The 20,830-nt window shown below is 38.2% G+C and overlaps 1 protein-coding gene across 9 annotated transcripts in view; it reads left to right on the top strand.

Moving 5' to 3' along the window:
- Positions 1-20,830, top strand: part of vipr1b (vasoactive intestinal peptide receptor 1b) — a 183,731-nt gene that overhangs the window by 117,411 nt on the left and 45,490 nt on the right. For 5 of the 9 annotated variants that reach the window (XR_009809757.1, XM_061921296.1, XM_061921294.1 and 2 more), the window contains exons 2-3: positions 10,914-11,004; positions 20,398-20,511. Coding sequence is in view for 8 of the 9 variants with exons in the window: in XM_061921296.1 (XP_061777280.1) it covers positions 10,914-11,004; positions 20,398-20,511 (205 nt within the window). In the remaining variant the exon portion in view is untranslated. Of the gene's footprint in view, positions 1-10,913; positions 11,005-11,348; positions 11,474-20,397; positions 20,512-20,830 lie in introns of those variants that run through there. The other 4 variants (XM_061921299.1, XM_061921297.1, XM_061921300.1 and 1 more) reach the window with 2 other exon arrangements.

Below are 20,830 nucleotides of genomic sequence, written 5' to 3'. Positions count from 1 at the left end.
TACATATATATATATATATATATATATATATATATATCCCTTAATTTGTATATACATTTTTATATAAATATAATGTATATATTATATATATCAATATGTTTATATGTATTTATGTGTATATACATATATATATGTTTATATGTGTACGTATATGCGTATATATATAAATATTATATATATAAATGTTTATATGTATATATATGTGTATATATGTATATATATATATATATATGTGTATATATATAAATATGTTTATATGTATATATATATATATTATATGTGTATATATATAAATATGTTTATATGTATATATATATATATATATATATATGTATGTATATATATATGTATGTATGTATGTATATATATATATGTATGTATGTATGTATGTATATATATATATATATATATATATATATATATGTATCTATGTGTGTATGTGTGTATGTGTGTATATATATGTTTATATATATATGTATGTGTGGGGAAAATCACAAGACTACTTCATCTCTACAGAACTGTTTCATGAGGGGTTCCCTCAATCATCAGGAGATTTTACATATATATATATGTATATATATGTGTATATATATATATATATATATATATATATACATACATCACATTGTCATGATGGGGGTATTGTGTGTAGAATTTTGAGGACAAGCATTTTGGAATGAGGCTGAAACATTACATGTGGGAAGAGTGAAGCGCTGTGAATACTTGAAATGTTACTAAAAATGTTTCAAAAACTTATTTAATTCATATATATATATATATATATATATATATATATATATATATATATATGTCAGTAATGATGGCTTTGTAGCAGGGTGTGATGGTAAGAAGCTTACAAGATGATGAACTCCATCTTTCTTCATCCTGTCAGAGAAAGATGTTCTCTGGCAGGCAGGATGGAGCAAGCAGGCAGGCAGACATCATCTTGTCTTCTGACTCCTCACACCTCCCACTTGTGTGTGACACCACCCCCCCCCAAACCCCCCCCCCCCCACACACACACACACATACACGCGTGTGTAGACATATTAGTGTGTGCAGCAGCAGCCGCACACAAAAACACAAGTGCTCCACAAGTGCATGTTAGCATCAATGCTATCTGTTGCTAACCGATTTCCCCTTCACTTTGAATTAATATAAAACACTTTATTATTGTTTCATCCCAACTTTGCACTTTTGACACTACTTTTGTTTGATTCTAGCAAATCATAGCATATGATTTAAGTGCTACGCCAAGTTAGCTAGTTACACGCTGTCATATTTTCAATGATTTATGTCTTTAATTCCATGAATGCCATCCACGTCTCCTAGTCAGCGCCGTTCTCCACACTCACTTTCTTCAAAATCTAAGGTATGTCCATCTCAAGCAAGAAGCTAAAACTAGCTAAAAGTTAATGCCAGCTCTAAGCTAATACTCGCTATAAGCTAATGCTAACTGTAAACAAATGCTAGCTATAAGCTAATGCTAGCCGAAACTAATACTCGCTATAATATAATACTAGCTGTAAACTAGCCACCATAATGGCAACATTAAAGTACAGTAGTGTAGTAGACCTAAGTATTCATTAAGTACCCCCATAATGACAACTAGTGCAGTAGTGTAGTAGACCTAAGTTTTCATTAAGTACCACCATAATGACAACTAGTACAGTAGTGTAGTAGACCTAAGTATTCATTAAGTACCACCATAATGACAACTAGTACAGTAGTGTAGTAGACCTAAGTATTCATTAAGTACCACCATAATGACAACTAGTACAGTAGTGTAGTAGACCTAAGTATTCATTAAGTACCACCATAATGACAACTAGTACAGTAGTGTAGTAGACCTAAGTATTCATTAAGTACCACCATAATGACAACTAGTACAGTAGTGTAGTAGACCTAAGTATTCATTAAGTACCACCATAATGACAACTAGTACAGTAGTGTAGTAGACCTAAGTATTCATTAAGTACCACCATAATGACAACACTAAAATACAGTAGTGTAGTAGACCTAAGTATTCATTAAGTACCACCATAATGACAACATTAAAGTACAGTAGTGTAGTAGACCAAAGTAATCATTAAGTACCACCATAATGACAACATTAAAATACAGTAGCGTAGTAAACCTAAGTATTCATTAAGTACCACCATAATGACAACATTGATGTACAGTAGTGTAGTAGACCAAAGTATTCATTAAGTACCACCATAATGATAACTTTAAAGTACAGTAGCGTAGTAGATATAAGTATTCATTAAGTACCACCATAATGGCAACATTAAAGTACAGTAGCGTAGTAGACCTAAGTATTCATTAAGTACCACCATAATGACAACTAGTACAGTAGTGTAGTAGACCTAAGTATTCATTAAGTACCACCATAATGACAACATTAAAGTACAGTAGTGTAGTAGACCTAAGTATTCTTTAAGTACCACCATAAATGACAACTAGTACAGTAGTGTAGTAAACCTTAGTATTCATTAAGTACCATCATAATAACAATAAAATACAGTAGTGCAGTAGACCTAAGTATTCATTAAATACCCCATAATGACAACACTAAAGTACAGTAGAGTAGTAGACTAAAGTATTCATTAAGTACCACCATAATGACAACATTAGAATACAGTAGCGTAGTAAACTAAAGTATTCATTGAGGACCACCATAATGACAACATTAAAATACAGTAGCGTAGTAAACCTAAGTATTTATTAAGTACCACCATAATGACAACATTGATGTGTAGTAGACCCAAGTATTCATTAAGTACCACCATAATGACAACTTTAAAGTACAGTAGCGTAGTAGATCTAAGTATTCATTAAGTACCACCATAATGACAACATTAAAGTACAGTAGCGTAGTAGACCTAAGTATTCATTAAGTACCACCATAATGACAACTAGTACAGTAGTGTAGTAGACCTAAGTATTCATTAAGTACCACCATAATGACAACAATAAAGTACAGTAGCGTAGTAGACCTAAGTATTCATTAAGTACCACCATAATGACAACATTGATGTACTGTAGTGTAGTAGACCTAAGTATTCATTAAGTACCACCATAATGACAACATTGATGTACAGTAGTGTAGTAGACCTAAGTAATCATTAAAAACAAAGCCGCAGTTGTATTCATATTTGTGGCCACTGTAAAATTACACACAGTTTGAATAGTAACACTGTGTTTAAATACAGGAACATAAATTACTGTACTTTAATCAAGTGATTCTTTGGCGTATTATTTGGCACAGTTTGGGTATCAGTGCATTAGTGTATTGTGTCCTCTGAAAGTACTTTGATGTGGCCTGCATCAGAGGCTCGTGTTGAAGTACTCTGTCAAAGACATGTCCTCTAGGATGGACATCAAAGTGGGGGATTTGTCCTCTAGGATGGACATCAAAGTGTGATCAAACATCCACAGCGCCACTGTTTCATCATCAGGATTATTCATCACTTAGCTGCAGCCGGGTTTGATTTCCCTGACAGCCGGCCTGCGCTTGGTCCGTATCGCACCCGCACAGCAGGCGGGAATCGAACGCGGTTACGCAAGCCGTGGATAAAACCCTGAGCGGCGTCCTAAAGCCTTGCGACGCTGATACATGAGGCTGACTCCTACCCGCCTTGGCGTCCTGTCACCCGCAGGAAATGCAGGAAAATAAGCAGTAGTACACAGTAGTAAACAGTATTACACAGTAATACACAGTAATACACATTAGTACACAGTAATACACAGTAGTACACAGTGATACACATTAGTACACAGTAATACACATTAGTACACAGTAATACACATTAGTACACAGTAATACACATTAGTACACAGTAATACACAGTAGTACACAGTAATACACATTAGTACACAGTAATACACATTAGTACACAGTAATACACATTAGTACACAGTATGGGTTGTACTTGTATAGCGCTTTTCTACCTTTTTTTAAGGAACTCAAAGCGCTTTGACACTATTTCCACATTCACACACTGATGGCAGGAGCTGCCATGCAAAGCGCTAACCAGGACCCATCAGGAGCAAGGGTAAAGTGTCTTGCTCAATGACACAACGGACGTGACTAGGATGGTAGAAGGTGGGGATTGAACCAGTAACCCTCAGATTGCTGGCACGGCCACTCTCCCAACTTCGCCACGCCGTACACAGTAGTACACAGTAATACACATTAGTACACAGTAATACACATTAGTACACAGTAATACACAGTAGTACACAGTGATACACATTAGTACACAGTAATACACAGTAGTACACAGTAATACACAGTAGTACACAGTAATACACATTAGTACACAGTAATACACATTAGTAGACAGTAATACACATTAGTACACAGTAATACACTGTAGTACACAGTACTTCACATTAGTACACATTAATACACATTAGTACACAGTAATACACAGTAGTACACAGTAATACACAGTAGTACACAGTAATACACATTAGTACACAGTAATACACGGTAGTACACAGTAATACACAGTAGTACACAGTAATACACATTAGTACACAGTAATACACGGTAGTACACAGTAGTACACAGTAATACACAGTAGTACACAGTAATACACAGTAGTACACAGTAATACACATTAGTACACAGTAATACACGGTAGTACACAGTCGTACACAGTAGTACACAGTAGTACACAGTAATACACAGTAGTACACAGTAATACACGGTAGTACACAGTAGTACACAGTAATACACAGTAGTACACAGTCGTACACAGTAATACACAGTAGTACTCAGTAATACACAGTAGTACACAGTAATACACAGTAGTACACAGTAATACACAGTAGTACACAGTAATACACATTAGTACACAGTAGTACACAGTTGTACTCAGTAGTACACAGTTGTACACAGTAGTACACAGTAGCACCTAGTAGTACGCAGTTTTACACAGCCGTACACAGTCGTACACAGTAGTAAACAGTCGTACACAGTCGCACATAGTAATACACAGCCGCACATAGTAATACACAGTCGCACCCAGTAGTACGCAGTAGTACACAGTAGTACACAATTCCACGCAGTTGTACACAGTAGTACACAGTCGCATGTAGTTGTACACAGTAGTACAGAGTACCACATAATATTACACAGTCGCACACAGTCGGACACAGAAGTACACAGTAGTACACAGTAGCACATAGTAGCACATAGTATTACACAGTCGCACACAGTAGCACACAGTAATACACAGTAGTACACAGTCGTACACAGTCGCACATCGTAGTAAACAGTAGTACACAGTAGTACACAGTCGTACACAGTCGCACATAGTATTACACAGTATCACATAGTCTTACACAGTCGCACACAGTAGTACACAGTAGTACACAGTAGTACACAGTCATACACAGTCGCACATAGTATTACACAGTATCACATAGTATTACACAGTCGCACACAGTAGTACATAGTAGTACACAGTCGGACACAGTTGTACACAGTAGCATACAGTCGCACGCAGTAGTACACAGTAGTACAAAGTCGCACACAGTAGTACACTGTTGGACACAGTCACACACAGTAGTACTCAGTCAGACACAGTCGCACACAGTAGTACATATAGTACACAGTCGCACACAGTAGTACACAGTCAGACACAGTCGCACACAGTAGTACACAGTAGTACACAGTAGTACAAAGTCGCACACAGTAGTACACAGTTGGACACAGTCACACACAGTAGTACTCAGTCAGACACAGTCGCACACAGTAGTACATATAGTACACAGTCGCACACAGTAGTACACAGTCAGACACAGTCGCACACAGTAGTACACAGTCGCACACAGTAATATGCGGTCGTATACAGTCGTACACAGTAATACACAGTCGCACACAGTAGTACACAGTCGCACACAGTAGTACACAGTCGCACACAGTAATATGCGGTCGTATACAGTCGTACACAGTAATACACAGTCACACGCAGTAGTACACAGTCGTACACAGTCGCACATAGTAGTACACAGTCGCACACAGTTGTACACAGTACTACATAATAGTACAGAGTAGTACACAGTCATACACAGCAGTACACAGTAGTACATAGTAGTACATAGTAGTACAGCCGTGCACTGTAGTACACAGTAGTACAGCCGTGCACTGTAGTACATAGTAGTACATAGTAGTACAGCCGTGCACTGTAGTACACAGTAGTACTTCCACTAGTAGTATCTACACTAGTCATACTTCAACTAGTAGTCCTTCCACTAGTAGTATTTTTCCACTGGTAGTACCTCAATTAGTAGTACCTCCACTAGTAGCACTTTCACCATTAGTATTTCCTCAAGAAGTACTACTTCCACTTCATGTAGTGGCTAATGGGGGTATTATTGTGTATTTAGAGTGTATTCTAGTGTAAAATCATGTATTATTGCACAATATTGTGCATAGTTGTTTGTCCTTGTTACATTGTGTATTTTAGTGTATAATTGTATTTTATTGTGAATAATTGTGTATTATTATGTATTATTGAATATTATTGTGTGTTTTTGTGTATAACTGTGTGCAATATAGTATATTAGTGTATAATTGTGTGCAGTTCCACTCAGCAATATTTTCATCATGGTTTGCATCTTATTAATATTTTCGTATTTAAATGCTCTTACAAATATTTCCCTGCCAACATCATATTCTGACCACTTTTTCTACATTGCAGCATAACTTCTCACCCTCATGTCATCGGCTGCGTGCGTGCGTGTGTGCGTGTGCGTGCGTGCGTGCGTGCGTGCGTGCGTGCGTGTGTGTGTGTGTGTGTGTGTGTGTGTGTGTGTGTGTGTGTGTGTCATGGCGACCTGCTAGGTGAATGACACAGAAGTATTTTGTGTTGATCTTCCAGGCTGACATGACTCTAATAAAGCAATGTGTTGTGTTGCATGTACGGCTCATACTGTACGTGACTGTACATCATTATAGTATTATGTGTGCATGTACAGCTCATACTGTACGTGACTGTACATCATTATAGTATTATGTGTGCATGTACAGCTCATACTGTACATAATTATAGTACTATATCCATGTGCATGTACAGCTCATACTGTACGTGACTATACATAATTATGATATTATGTGTATATGTACAGCTCATACTGTACATGACTGTACATAATCATAGTATTATGTGTGCATGTACAGCTCATACTGTACATAATTATAGTACTATATCCATGTGCATGTACAGCTCATACTGTACGTGACTATACATAATTATGATATTATGTGTATATGTACAGCTCATACTGTACATGACTGTACATAATCATAGTATTATGTGTGCATGTACAGCTCATACTGTACGTGACTGTACATCATTATAGTATTATGTGTGCATGTACAGCTCATACTGTACGTGACTATACATAATTATGATATTATGTGTATATGTACAGCTCATACTGTACATGACTATACATAATTATAGTATTATGTGTGCATGTACAGCTTATACTGTACATAATTATAGTACATATCCGTGTGCATGTACAGCTCATACTGTACGTGACTGTACATAATCATAGTATTATGTGTGCATGTACAGCTTATACTGTACATAATTATAGTATTATGTCTGTGTGCATGTACAGCTCATACTGTACATGACTATACATAATTACAGTATTATGTGTGCATGTACAGCTCATACTGTACATAATTATAGTATTAGTGTGCATGTACAGCTCACACTGTACATAATTATAGTATTAGTGTGCATGTACAGCTCATACTGTACGTGACTATACATCATTATAGTATTATGTTTGTATATACAGCTCATACTGTATGTGACTATACATCATTATAGTATTATGTTTGTATATACAGCTCATACTGTACGTGACTATACATCATTATAGTATTATGTTTGTATATACAGCTCATACTGTACGTGACTGTACATCATTATAGTATTATGTTTGTATATACAGCTCATACTGTACGTGACTGTACATCATTATAGTATTAGTGTGCATGTACAGCTCATACTGTATGTGACTGTACATCATTATAGTATTATGTTTGTATATACAGCTCATACTGTACGTGACTATACATCATTATAGTATTAGTGTGCATGTACAGCTCATACTGTACGTGACTATACATACACACATATAATATTACTGTATGTGTGCATATACAGTACAGCTCATACTGTACTATACAAATATTTTGCCAGATGACAAACATACAGGCTGTGGAGTCACACCAGTGTGACATGTCGTGCTGTAAAAAGTGGATGTAAACAAAGTCAGCGTTCATGGGAGCACTTTGATAAAGAAGGTGAGAAACACTAAACATTGTTTGAAGTTGGTGATGGTGGCGCTCACTGCTGCTTGCTGCTCATGTGAAGTGAATTATATTTATATAGCGCTTTTTCTCTAGTGACTCAAAGCGCTTTACATAGTGAAACCCAATATCTAAGTTACATTCAAAGCAGTGTGGGTGGCACTGGGAGTAGGTGGGTAAAGTGTCTTGCCCAAGGACACAACGGCAGTGACGAGGATGGCGGAAGCGGGAATCGAACCTGCAACCCTCAAGTTGCACGGCCACTCTACCAACCGAGCTAAACCGCCACTTTGGCCGTTGTTGAAGGCCAAAGTGTGGTTGTGACTGTGAAGCGTGTTTAAAAAGTACTTCCTTTGCTATGAAGCGTGTTCAAAAAGTACTTCCTTTGCTATGAAGCGTGTTCAAAAAGTACTTCCTTTGCTATGAAGCGTGTTCAAAAAGTACTTCCTTTGCTATGAAGCGTGTTCAAAAAGTACTTCCTTTGCTATGAAGCGTGTTCAAAAAGTACTTCCTTTGCTATGAAGCGTGTTCAAAAAGTACTTCCTTTGCTATGAAGCGTGTTCAAAAAGTACTTCCTTTGCTATGAAGCGTGTTCAAAAAGTACTTCCTTTGCTATGAAGTGTGTTCAAAAAGTACTTCCTTTGCTATGAAGCGTGTTCAAAAAGTACTTCCTTTGCTATGAAGCGTGTTCAAAAAGTACTTCCTTTGCTATGAAGTGTGTTCAAAAAGTACTTCCTTTGCTATGAAGCGTGTTCAAAAGTACTTCCTTTGCTATGAAGCGTGTTCAAAAAGTACTTCCTTTGCTATGAAGCGTGTTCAAAAAGTACTTTCTTTGCTATGAAGCGTGTTCAAAAAGTACTTCCTTTGCTATGAAGTGTGTTGAAAAAGTACTTCCTTTGCTATGAAGCGTGTTCAATAAGTACTTCCTTTGCTATGAAGCGTGTTCAAAAAGTACTTCCTTTGCTATGAAGCGTGTTCAAAAAGTACTTCCTTTGCTATGAAGCGTGTTCAAAAAGTACTTCCTTTGCTATGAAGCGTGTTCAAAAAGTACTTCCTTTGCTATGAAGCGTGTTCAAAAAGTACTTCCTTTGCTATGAAGCGTGTTCAAAAAGTACTTCCTTTGCTATGAAGCGTGTTCAAAAAGTACTTCCTTTGCTATGAAGTGTGTTCAAAAAGTACTTCCTTTGCTATGAAGCGTGTTCAAAAAGTACTTCCTTTGCTATGAAGCGTGTTCAAAAAGTACTTCCTTTGCTATGAAGTGTGTTCAAAAAGTACTTCCTTTGCTATGAAGCGTGTTCAAAAAGTACTTCCTTTGCTATGAAGCGTGTTCAAAAAGTACTTCCTTTGCTATGAAGCGTGTTCAAAAAGTACTTCCTTTGCTATGAAGCGTGTTCAAAAAGTACTTCCTTTGCTATGAAGCGTGTTCAAAAAGTACTTCCTTTGCTATGAAGCGTGTTCAAAAAGTACTTCCTTTGCTATGAAGCGTGTTCAAAAAGTACTTCCTTTGCTATGAAGCGTGTTCAAAAAGTACTTCCTTTGCTATGAAGCGTGTTCAAAAAGTACTTCCTTTGCTATGAAGTGTGTTCAAAAAGTACTTCCTTTGCTATGAAGCGTGTTCAAAAAGTACTTCCTTTGCTATGAAGCGTGTTCAAAAAGTACTTCCTTTGCTATGAAGTGTGTTCAAAAAGTACTTCCTTTGCTATGAAGCGTGTTCAAAAAGTACTTCCTTTGCTATGAAGCGTGTTCAAAAAGTACTTCCTTTGCTATGAAGTGTGTTCAAAAAGTACTTCCTTTGCTATGAAGCGTGTTCAAAAAGTACTTCCTTTGCTATGAAGCGTGTTCAAAAAGTACTTCGTTTGCTATGAAGCGTGTTCAAAAAGTACTTCCTTTGCTATGAACCGTGTTCAAAAAGTACTTCCTTTGCTATGAAGTGTGTTCAAAAAGTACTTCCTTTGCTATGAAGCGTGTTCAAAAAGTACTTCCTTTGCTATGAAGTGTGTTCAAAAAGTACTTCCTTTGCTATGAAGTGTGTTCAAAAAGTACTTCCTTTGCTATGAAGCGTGTTCAAAAAGTACTTCCTTTGCTATGAAGTGTGTTGAAAAAGTACTTCCTTTGCTATGAAGCGTGTTCAAAAAGTACTTCCTTTGCAATGAAGCGTGTTCAAAAAGTACTTCCTTTGCTATGAAGCGTGTTCAAAAAGTACTTCCTTTGCTATGAAGCATGTTCAAAAAGTACTTCCTTTGCTATGAAGTATGTTCAAAAAGTACTTCCTTTGCTATGAAGTGTGTTCAAAAATTACTTCCTTTGCTATGAAGCGTGTTCAAAAAGTACTTCCTTTGCTATGAAGCGTGTTCAAAAAGTACTTCCTTTGCTATGAAGCGTGTTCAAAAAGTACTTCCTTTGGTATGAAGCATGTTCAAAAAGTACTTCCTTTGCTATGAAGTGTGTTGAAAAAGTACTTCCTTCTCTGTGAAACGTGTTCAATATGTACTTCCTTCACTGTGAAACGTGTTCAAAAAGTACTTCCTTCACTGTGAAACGTGTTCAACATGTACTTCCTTCACAGGCGCTGACTCTGCACATGTGTGACGTCATGCACGACATCCAGCTGCAACGTCAGCGCTGCGAGAACAGCACGTCGGAGAACGTCACTTCAGGTGCGCACACCTCCGTCGTAATCATCATCATCATTGCTTGTTAAGACTTTTCTTTTTCTTTTTTTTTAAGACTCTAGTTTAGGCCGGGGGTCGGCAACCCTTGGCTCTAAATGCGGCTCTTTAGCGCCGCCCTAGTGGCTCTCTGGAGCTTTTTCAGAAATGTAGGAAAAATGGAAAAAGATGAGGGGGGAACAAATATAAAAAATATATTTTTTGTTTCAATATAGTTTCTGTCGGAGGACACAAACCTCCCTAATTGCTATAAAGCACACTGTTTTTAATAAACATGCCTCACTGATTCGAGTATTTGGCGAGCGCCGTTTTGTCCTACAAATGTTGGCGGTCCTTGAACTCACCCTAGTTTGTCACCATGTATAACTTTCTCCCCTCAAAGACGTGATTTATGCCACTTCTTTTTCCGTCTCATTTGGTCCACCAACCTTTTAACGTTGTGCGTGAATGCACAAAGGTGAGTTTTCTTGACGTTATTGAGTGCTAATCAGACATATTTGGTCCCTGCGTGACTGCAAGCTAAATGATGCTAACATGCTATTTAGGCTAGCTGTATGTACATATTGCATCATCATGCCTCATTTGTTGCTATATTTTAGCTCATTTGGTTTCCTTGAAGTCCGCTTAATTCAATTAATATCTCATGACACTATCTGTATGTAGTATGGCTTTTACTTTTTTGCGGCTCCAGACAGATTTTGTTTTTGTATTTTTGGTCCAATATGGCTCTTTCGACATTTTGGGTTGCCGACTCCTGGTTTAGGCGGTGGCTCTTTTTAAGGCGGCCGCCTTAACAACAAAGTTATGCAGAAAACCCTGCTATCTTAAAGTCTAAACTGAAAGCCACTACTACCGACCACGCAGTCTGATAGTTTATATATCAATGATGAAATCTTAACATTGCAACACATGCCGATACGCCCGGTTTAGTTTACTAAATTGCAATTTTAAATTTCCCGCGGAAGTATCTTGCTAAAACGTCGCGGTGTGATGACGCGTGCGCGTGACATCACGCATTGTAGAGGACATTTTGGTCCAGCACCGTTCACAGCTATAAGTTGTCTCTTTTCATCGCATAATTCTACAGTATTATGGACATCTGTGTTGCTGAATCTTTTGCAATTTGTTCAATTAATAATGAAGACATCAAAGAAGAAAGCTGTAGGTGGGAAGCGATGTATTGCGGCCGCCTTTAGCAACACAAACACAGCCGGCAGAGGTGGGTAGTAACGCGGTACATTTACACCGTTACATTTACTTGAGTAACTTTTGGGATAAATTGTACTTCTACGAGTAGTTTTTATGCAACATACTTTTACTTTTACTTGAGTATATTTATAGAGAAGAAACGCTACTTTTACTCCGTTCCATTTATCTACATTCAGCTCGCTACTCGCTACTTTTTTTTATCGATCTATTAATGTTTGTTTTGGTTAATGACAGAGCTTCAAAATAGGATACGCATGCCTGCGTTTCACCAATCACATGCAGTCACTGGTGACGTTGGACCAATCAAACAGAGCCAGGCGGTCACATGGCCCGACTTAAACAAGTTGAAAAACGTATTGGAGTGTTACCATTTAGTGGTCAATTGTACGGAATATGTAGTGTACCGTGCAATCTAATAATAAAAGTATCAATCAATCAATCAATCAAAGTGTAAAGGAAAAAAGACACTTTTTATTTCAACCGTACTTCCCGTCAAAAGCCTAAAGACTGATCGCACAGTTCCTGTCTTCACAATAAAAGTGCTGCTCCATCGCGCCTGCGCTAACAAAATAAGAGTCTCCGAAAGCCGGCGCCAACAAGCGAGCAAGCTACGGAGTTTGCCGCCAATGTATTTCTTGTAAAGTGTATAAAAAACAATATGGAAGCTGGACAAATAAAATGCCAAAAACCAACGACTTTCATGTGGTATTAGACAGAAAAGAGGAACTTTTTTTCTCCTCCATTTGAAAACGTGGACGTCTGATTCCAATCAATGCAAGTCATCAGAATCAGGTAATACACCAACTTATAGTCTTGTCTTCATGAAAGATAGGAATCTATGTGTTAAACATGCATGTATATTCATTAAAACACCTTCAACATGTGAACAAAAACGGTGAAATAAATAAATATAAATTATATACTGTATAAATAAATGTATGTATATGTATATATATATATATGATATGTGTGTGTATAAATGATATGTGTGTGTATGTATATATGAGGTAGATCACCTCGACTTGGTCATTTACTAAGTAATTGATACACGTTAAAAAACTTATTGGGGTGTTACCATTTAGTGGTCAATTGTACGGAATATGTACTGTACTGTGCAATCTACTAATACAAGTTTTAATCAATCAATCAAATCAATGAATGCCTACTGAGCCTATGGTGCTGTTAAGTTATTGTGGCTCAATGCGCCATTTTTAAAATTTTATTTTAAAGTACTATTATTTAATATATATGACTGTTTTAGTTGCTTAAGAGATATTCCTGGCTCAGAATTTGCTCATTGGTATTTTTATGTTTCTGTGCATTATTTGTTGCCGTAATCAGGTTACTCATCAGGTACTCAGTACCTGAGTGGTTTTTTCACAACATACTTTTTACTTTTACTCAAGTAAATATTTGGGTGACTACTCCTTACTTTTACTTGAGTAATACATGTCTAAAGTAACAGTACTCTTACTTGAGTACAATTTCTGGCTACTCTACCCACCTCTGACAGCCGTTGTTTCCTTGTTTACATTCCCGAAAGATGACGGTGAAGCTTTACTATGGAACAGAGCGGTCAAGCGAACATGGTTCCCTACCACATGTCAACCGGCAGGTTTCGGTGAGAAAATGGTGGTAATGGTAAATGGGTTATACTTGTATAGCGCTTTTCTACCTTCAAGGTACTCAAAGCGCTTTGACACTATTTCCACATTCACCCATTCACACACTGACGGCGGGAGCTGCCATGCAAGGCGCTCACCAGGACCCATCAGGAGCAAGGGTGAAGTGTCTTGCCCAAGGACACAACGGACGTGACTAGGATGGTAGAAGGAGGGGATTGAACCAGTAACCCTCAGATTGCTGGCACAGCCACTCTACCAACTTCGCCACGCCTTCCCCTGTAATAAGTCGGCTCTTACCGTAGACATGAGCGGAGAGTTTGCCTCGTTCCTCCTGCACCTGTCTAAGAGAAACGTCGCTTCCCTCAGAGACACTGGCAGTCAACACACCTGTGGCCACACCCTTCCGACTTTCAGGTTGTACAGGTACGACCATATAATCTCACTAAAACACTAGTAACACAATAAGCAAATAAGGGATTTTCCTGAATTATCCTAGTAAATTTGTCCAATAACATCTGAATCGCTCTGCCGTCTATTTTTTGTTTTCTAGTCCTTCACTCTCACTCTCCTCATCCACGAATCTTTCATCCTCGCTCAAATTAATGGGGAAATCGTCGCTTTCTCGGTCTGAATCGCTCTCGCTGCTGGTGGCCATGATTCTAAACAATGTTCAGATGTGAGGAGCTCCACAACCCGTGATGTCACGCGCACATCATCTGCTACTTCCGGTACAGGCAAGGCTTTTTTATTAGCGACCATGATGTTCTCTATTAAATCCTTTCAGCAAAAATATGGCAATATCTGGAAATGATGAAGTATGACACATAGAATGGACCTGCTATCCCCGTTTAAATAAGAAAATCTCATTTCAGTAGGCTTTTAAGACATACGCGAGCATGCATGGACGCTGTTTGAAAAAGGCGGCAGGAGCAAAGCTGAGATGGGTTGCACTTTATTGAAGTATTCATCAACGTACTCACATTATTTTCGGATCAATCTTCATCCACGAAGCCATCAAAGTCCGCATCTTCCGAGTCCGACATGAGCAGCTGGGCAAGTTCTCCGTCAAACACGCCAGATTCCCTCTCCTCATTTTCAAAGTCGGTCTCGCTACTACATAACGTTAAGTACGACCTAGTAGTATTACTGCCTTGCCAAAGGAAAGTACGACATACCGTATTTCCTTGAATTTCCGCCGGGTATATAGTATGCGCCTGCCTAGAATTACTGCCGGGTCAAACTCGTTTCGCAAAATAATTAGCGCATGCTTAGCATTACCGCCGGCTCAGGATTAACGCCGGGTCAAACTCGCTTCGCAAAATATTATTTTTATTAGCGCATGTCTAGAATTTCCACCGGGTCAAACTCGTCACGTCACGAGTGACACTTCCTCTGTCATCATTTTCAAAATGGAGGAGGCTTATTTCAATCATTTGAAATCGCATAAAGGGAAGAAGATTAAGAGCTATTCAGTCGGATTTAAGGTCCAAGCTATTGAATATGCTAAAAAGAACAGTAAGCAGCTGTGTTTTATTAATATACCGTAGCTGCGTGTGTCAAATATGAGTCATTAAATGACTCCCGCCTCCTGGTGGTAGAGGGCGCTAGTGATCCTTCTTGCGACAACTCAGTTGCAGAAGAAGTGACAACAAACAGCGATCGTTTATTTTTTCCTCTCGCTTGTACTTTTAACATGGAGGATTATATATCTAAAATAAAAGTTTTCTAAACTGGACTTTCAATCGAAGCAGGAGGTAATAAAGGAAGAGCTCCATCGAGACAGAGAGACTTTTAAAACTGAAGAAAGATAAGGAAGATTTTTTATAAACAAGTTATCAATGCTTTTAATCAGAAGAGATGCGCATGGACTTCATTTATAAGTAAAGGTAAAACCATAATAACGTTTTTTTTAATTAAATGTGCTTTTCATGATGGTATCCTTACATCACACTCAAATTTATAAGCGCAGACCTAAATTTACCGCATGCCTTTTTTAAGCGCCGTAGTGAGAAGAGGTTTTAATTTAATTAGCGCCCCGGCGGCAATTCAAGGAAATACGGTAGGCAAGAAAGATGCGATACGTGAGTCTATTTACAGTGTGTTGCATAAGCGATACAGGTGAACGTGTCAGACGCCGCTAACGAACCTCATGCGTGTCGAGACATGTGACCTCAGACTTCCTCAGGAGGAGGACAATTGAGGGGAGTAGCAGATGTGCAAATGCCTAATAATAACATTTGACAACCAAATAATAAAACAAGGCGACTCAGTAAAGAATCTGGGTTTTATCTTCCACCCAACTCTCTCCTTTGAGGCACAAATTAAGAGCGTTACTAAAACGGCCTTCTTTCATCTCCGTAATATCACTAAAATCTGTTCCATTACGTCCACTAGCGACGCTGAGATCATTATTCATGCGTTCGTTATGTCCCGTCTCGATTACTGTAACGTATTATTTTCGGGTCTCCCCATGTCTAGCAATAAAAGATTACAGTTGGTACAAAATGCGGCTGCTAGACTTTTGACAAGAACAAGAGAGTTTGATCATATTACGCCTGTACTGTATATACTTATATACATATATACATATATATACACCTATACTGTATATACTTATATACATATATACCTATATATACACCTATACTGTATATACTTATATACATATATACCTATATATACACCTATACTGTATATACTTATATACATATATACCTATATATACACCTATACTGTATATACTTATATACATATATACCTATATATACACCTATACTGTATATACTTATATACATATATACCTATACATACACCTATACTGTATATACTTATATACATATATACCTATATATACACCTATACTGTATATACTTATATACATATATACCTATACATACACCTATACTGTATATACTTATATACATATATACCTATATATACACCTATACTGTATATACTTATATACATATATACCTATACATACACCTATACTGTATATACTTATATACATATATACCTATATATACACCTATACTGTATATACTTATATACATATATACCTATACATACACCTATACTGTATATACTTATATACATATATACCTATATATACACCTATACTGGCTCACCTGCACTGGCTTCCTGTGCACTTAAGATGTGACTTTAAGGTTTTACTACTTACGTATAAAATACTACACGGTCTAGCTCCATCCTGTCTTGCCGATTGTATTGTACCATATGTCCCGGCAAGAAACTGCATTTAAAGAAGCCCCAAAAAAAGTCTGCGGGCTATAGAGCGTTTTCTATTCGGGCTCCAGTACTCTGGAATGCCCTCCCGGTAACAGTTAGAGATGCTACCTCAGTAGAAGCATTTAAGTCTCACCTTAAAACTCATTTGTATACTCTAGCCTTTAAATAGAACCCCCTTTTAGACCAGTTGATCTGCCGTTTCTTTTCTTTTCTACTCTGCCCCCCCATCTCCCTTGTCGGGACCCAGGGTGGACCGCTTGCCTGTGCATCGGTTGGGGATATCTCTGCACTGCTAACCCGTCTTTGCTTGGGATTGTCTCCTGCTGGCCCCACTATGGACTGGACTCTCACTATTATGTTAGATCCACTATGGACTGGACTCTCACTATTATGTTAGATCCCCTATGGACTGGACTTTCACAATATTATGTTCGATCCACTATGGACTGAACTCTCAGTATTATGCTAGATCCACTACAGACAGGACTCACTATTATGTTAGATCCACAATGGACTGAATTGTCAGTATTATGCTGGATCCACTTTGGACTGGACTCACACTATTATGTTAGATCCACCATGGACTGGACTCTCACAATATTATGTTAGATCCACTATGGATTGGACTTTCACAATATTTTGTTGGATCCACTATGAACTGGACTCTCACACTATTATGTTAGATCCTCTATGAACTGGACTTTCATAATATTTTGTAAGATCCACTATGGACTGGACTCTCACTGCTATGTTGGATCCACTATGGACTGGACTCTCACTGCTATGTTGGATCCACTATGAACTGGACTCTCACACTATTATGTTAGATTCTCTAAGGACTGGACTTTCACAATATTATGTTAGATCCACTATGGACTGGACTCTCACTGCTATGTTGGATCCACTATGGACTGGACTATCACTGCTATGTTAGATCCACTATGGACTGGACTCACACTATTATGTTAGATCCACTATGGACTGGACTTTCACAATATTATGTTAGATCCACTATGGACTGGACTCTCACTATTATGTTAGATCCACTATGGACTGGATTTTCACAATATTTTGTTAGATCCACTATGGACTGGACTCTCACTATTATGTTAGATCCACTATGGACTGGACTCTCACTATTATGTTAAATCCACTCTGGAATGGACTTTCACAATATTATATTAGATCCACTATGGACTGGACTCCCACTATTATGTTAGATCCACTATGGACTGGACTTTCACTATTATGTTAGATCCACTATGGACTGGACTCTCACTATTATGTTCGATCCACTATGGACTGGACTTTCACAATATTATGTTAGATCCACTATGGACTGGACTCTCACTATTATGTTCGATCCACTATGGACTGGACTTTCACAATATTATGTTAGATCCACTATGGACTGGACTCTCACTATTATGTTAGATCCACAATGGACTGGACTTTCACACTATTATGTTAGATCCACCATGGACTGGACTCTCACTATTATGTTAGATCCACTATGGTCTGGACTTTCACAATATTATGTTAGATCCACTATGGACTGTACTCTCACTATTATGTTAGATCCACAATGGACTGTACTCTCACTATCATGTTAGATCCACTGTGGACTGGACTCTCTCACTATTATGTTAGATCCACTATGGACTGGACTCCCACTATTATGTTAGATCCACTATGGACTGGACTTTCACTATTATGTTAGATCCACTATGGACTGGACTCTCACTATTATGTTCGATCCACTATGGACTGGACTTTCACAATATTATGTTAGATCCACTATGGACTGGACTCTCACTATTATGTTAGATCCACAATGGACTGGACTTTCACACTATTATGTTAGATCCACCATGGACTGGACTCTCACTATTATGTTAGATCCACCATGGACTGGACTCTCACTATTATGTTAGATCCACTATGGTCTGGACTTTCACAATATTATGTTAGATCCACTATGGACTGGACTATCACAATATATTATGTTAGATCCACTATGGACTGGACTCTCACTATTATGTTAGATCCACTATGGACTGGACTTTCACACTATTATGTTGGATCCACCATGGACTGGACTCTCACTATTATGTTAGATCCACTATGGTCTGGACTTTCACAATATTATGTTAGATCCACTATGGACTGGACTCTCACAATATATTATGTTAGATCCACTATGGACTGAACTCTCACTATTATGTTGGATCCACTATGGACTGGACTTTCACAATATTTTGTTAGATCCACTATGGACTGGACTATCACTATTATGTTAGATCCACCATGGACTGGACTATCACAGTATAATGTTAGATCCACTATGGACTGGACTTTCACAATATTTTGTTAGATCCACTATGGACTGGACTATCACTATTATGTTAGATCCACCATGGACTGGACTATCACAGTATAATGTTAGATCCACTATGGACTGGACTCTCACTATTATGTTAGATCCACTATGGACTGGACTTTCACAATATTATGTTAGATCCACTATGGACTGGACTCTCACTGTTATGTTAGATCCACTATGGACTGGACTTTCACAATATTATGTTAGATCCACTATGGACTGGACTCTCACTGTTATGTTAGATCCACTATGGACTGGACTTTCACACTATTATGTTATATCCACTATGGACTGGACTCTCACTATTTTGTTAGATCCTCTAGGGACTGTACTTTCACAATATTATGTTGGATCCACTATGGACTGGACTATCACAATATTATGTTAGATCCACTATGGACTGGACTCTCACTATTATGTTAGATCCACAATGGACTGGACTTTCACACTATTATGTTATATCCACCATGGACTGGACTCTCACTATTATGTTAGATCCACTATGGACTGGACTCACACTATTATGTTAGACCGACTCAACGTCCATTGCTTTCGGTCTCCCCTAGAGGGGTGGGTTGCCCACATATGCGGTCCTCTCCAAGGTTTCTCATAGTCATTCACATCGACGTCCCACCGGGGTGAGTTTTTCCTCGCCTTTATGTGGGCTCTGTACCGCGGAAGTCGTTGTGGCTTGTGCAGCCCTTTGAGACACTCGTGATTTAGGGCTCTATAAATAAACATTGATTTATTGATTGATAATAACAATAATATTATGTGGTGCATGTTCTTAAAGGGCCAGCGCAGGACACACTCACTCTGTTGCCATGGTTACACACTCTCCTTGTACTTTGCTGAGCAGATATTCCAAGTACACTGCTGCTGTACTAACTTGTACAACCATGACCTGTTTTGCAGGTGAGTGTGGAGGCGAGTGGGACATGGCGGCCTGCTGGCCGTCAGCCCAGGTGGGACAGGTGGTGACCATCGCATGCCCCGCCTACTTCAGCTACTTCAGCGAGCAGCACAAAGGTAAACACTTCCTCCTTTGATCACATGACCTGACCCGGGAGGCCGATGTTTATGGATGGTGTTTGAAGTGGCAGTGGGACAATACACCTTTCCTCATACAGTTTAGTACTCAACTGCAGAGACGACCAGGCATTAATAAAAATGAGGTTTTTTTTTTGTACAAATACATTTTTGGAATAATGTTATAATGTCTATAATAATAAATAGCAGAGGTCTTCAACAGGGAGGCCGCAACCTCCAAGGGGTCCGCAAAAGGACTGCATGTAGGCTAAAAATGTTTTAATAATTGTTTTATTATAATATATAGTATTATTTTTTA

Source organism: Nerophis ophidion, linkage group LG15 (assembly GCF_033978795.1).
Source record: "Nerophis ophidion isolate RoL-2023_Sa linkage group LG15, RoL_Noph_v1.0, whole genome shotgun sequence".
NCBI classification, from domain to species: Eukaryota; Metazoa; Chordata; class Actinopteri; order Syngnathiformes; family Syngnathidae; genus Nerophis; species Nerophis ophidion.
The sequence above is the reverse complement of the archived record's forward strand: the minus strand, read 5'-3'. Positions and strand labels throughout refer to the sequence as shown.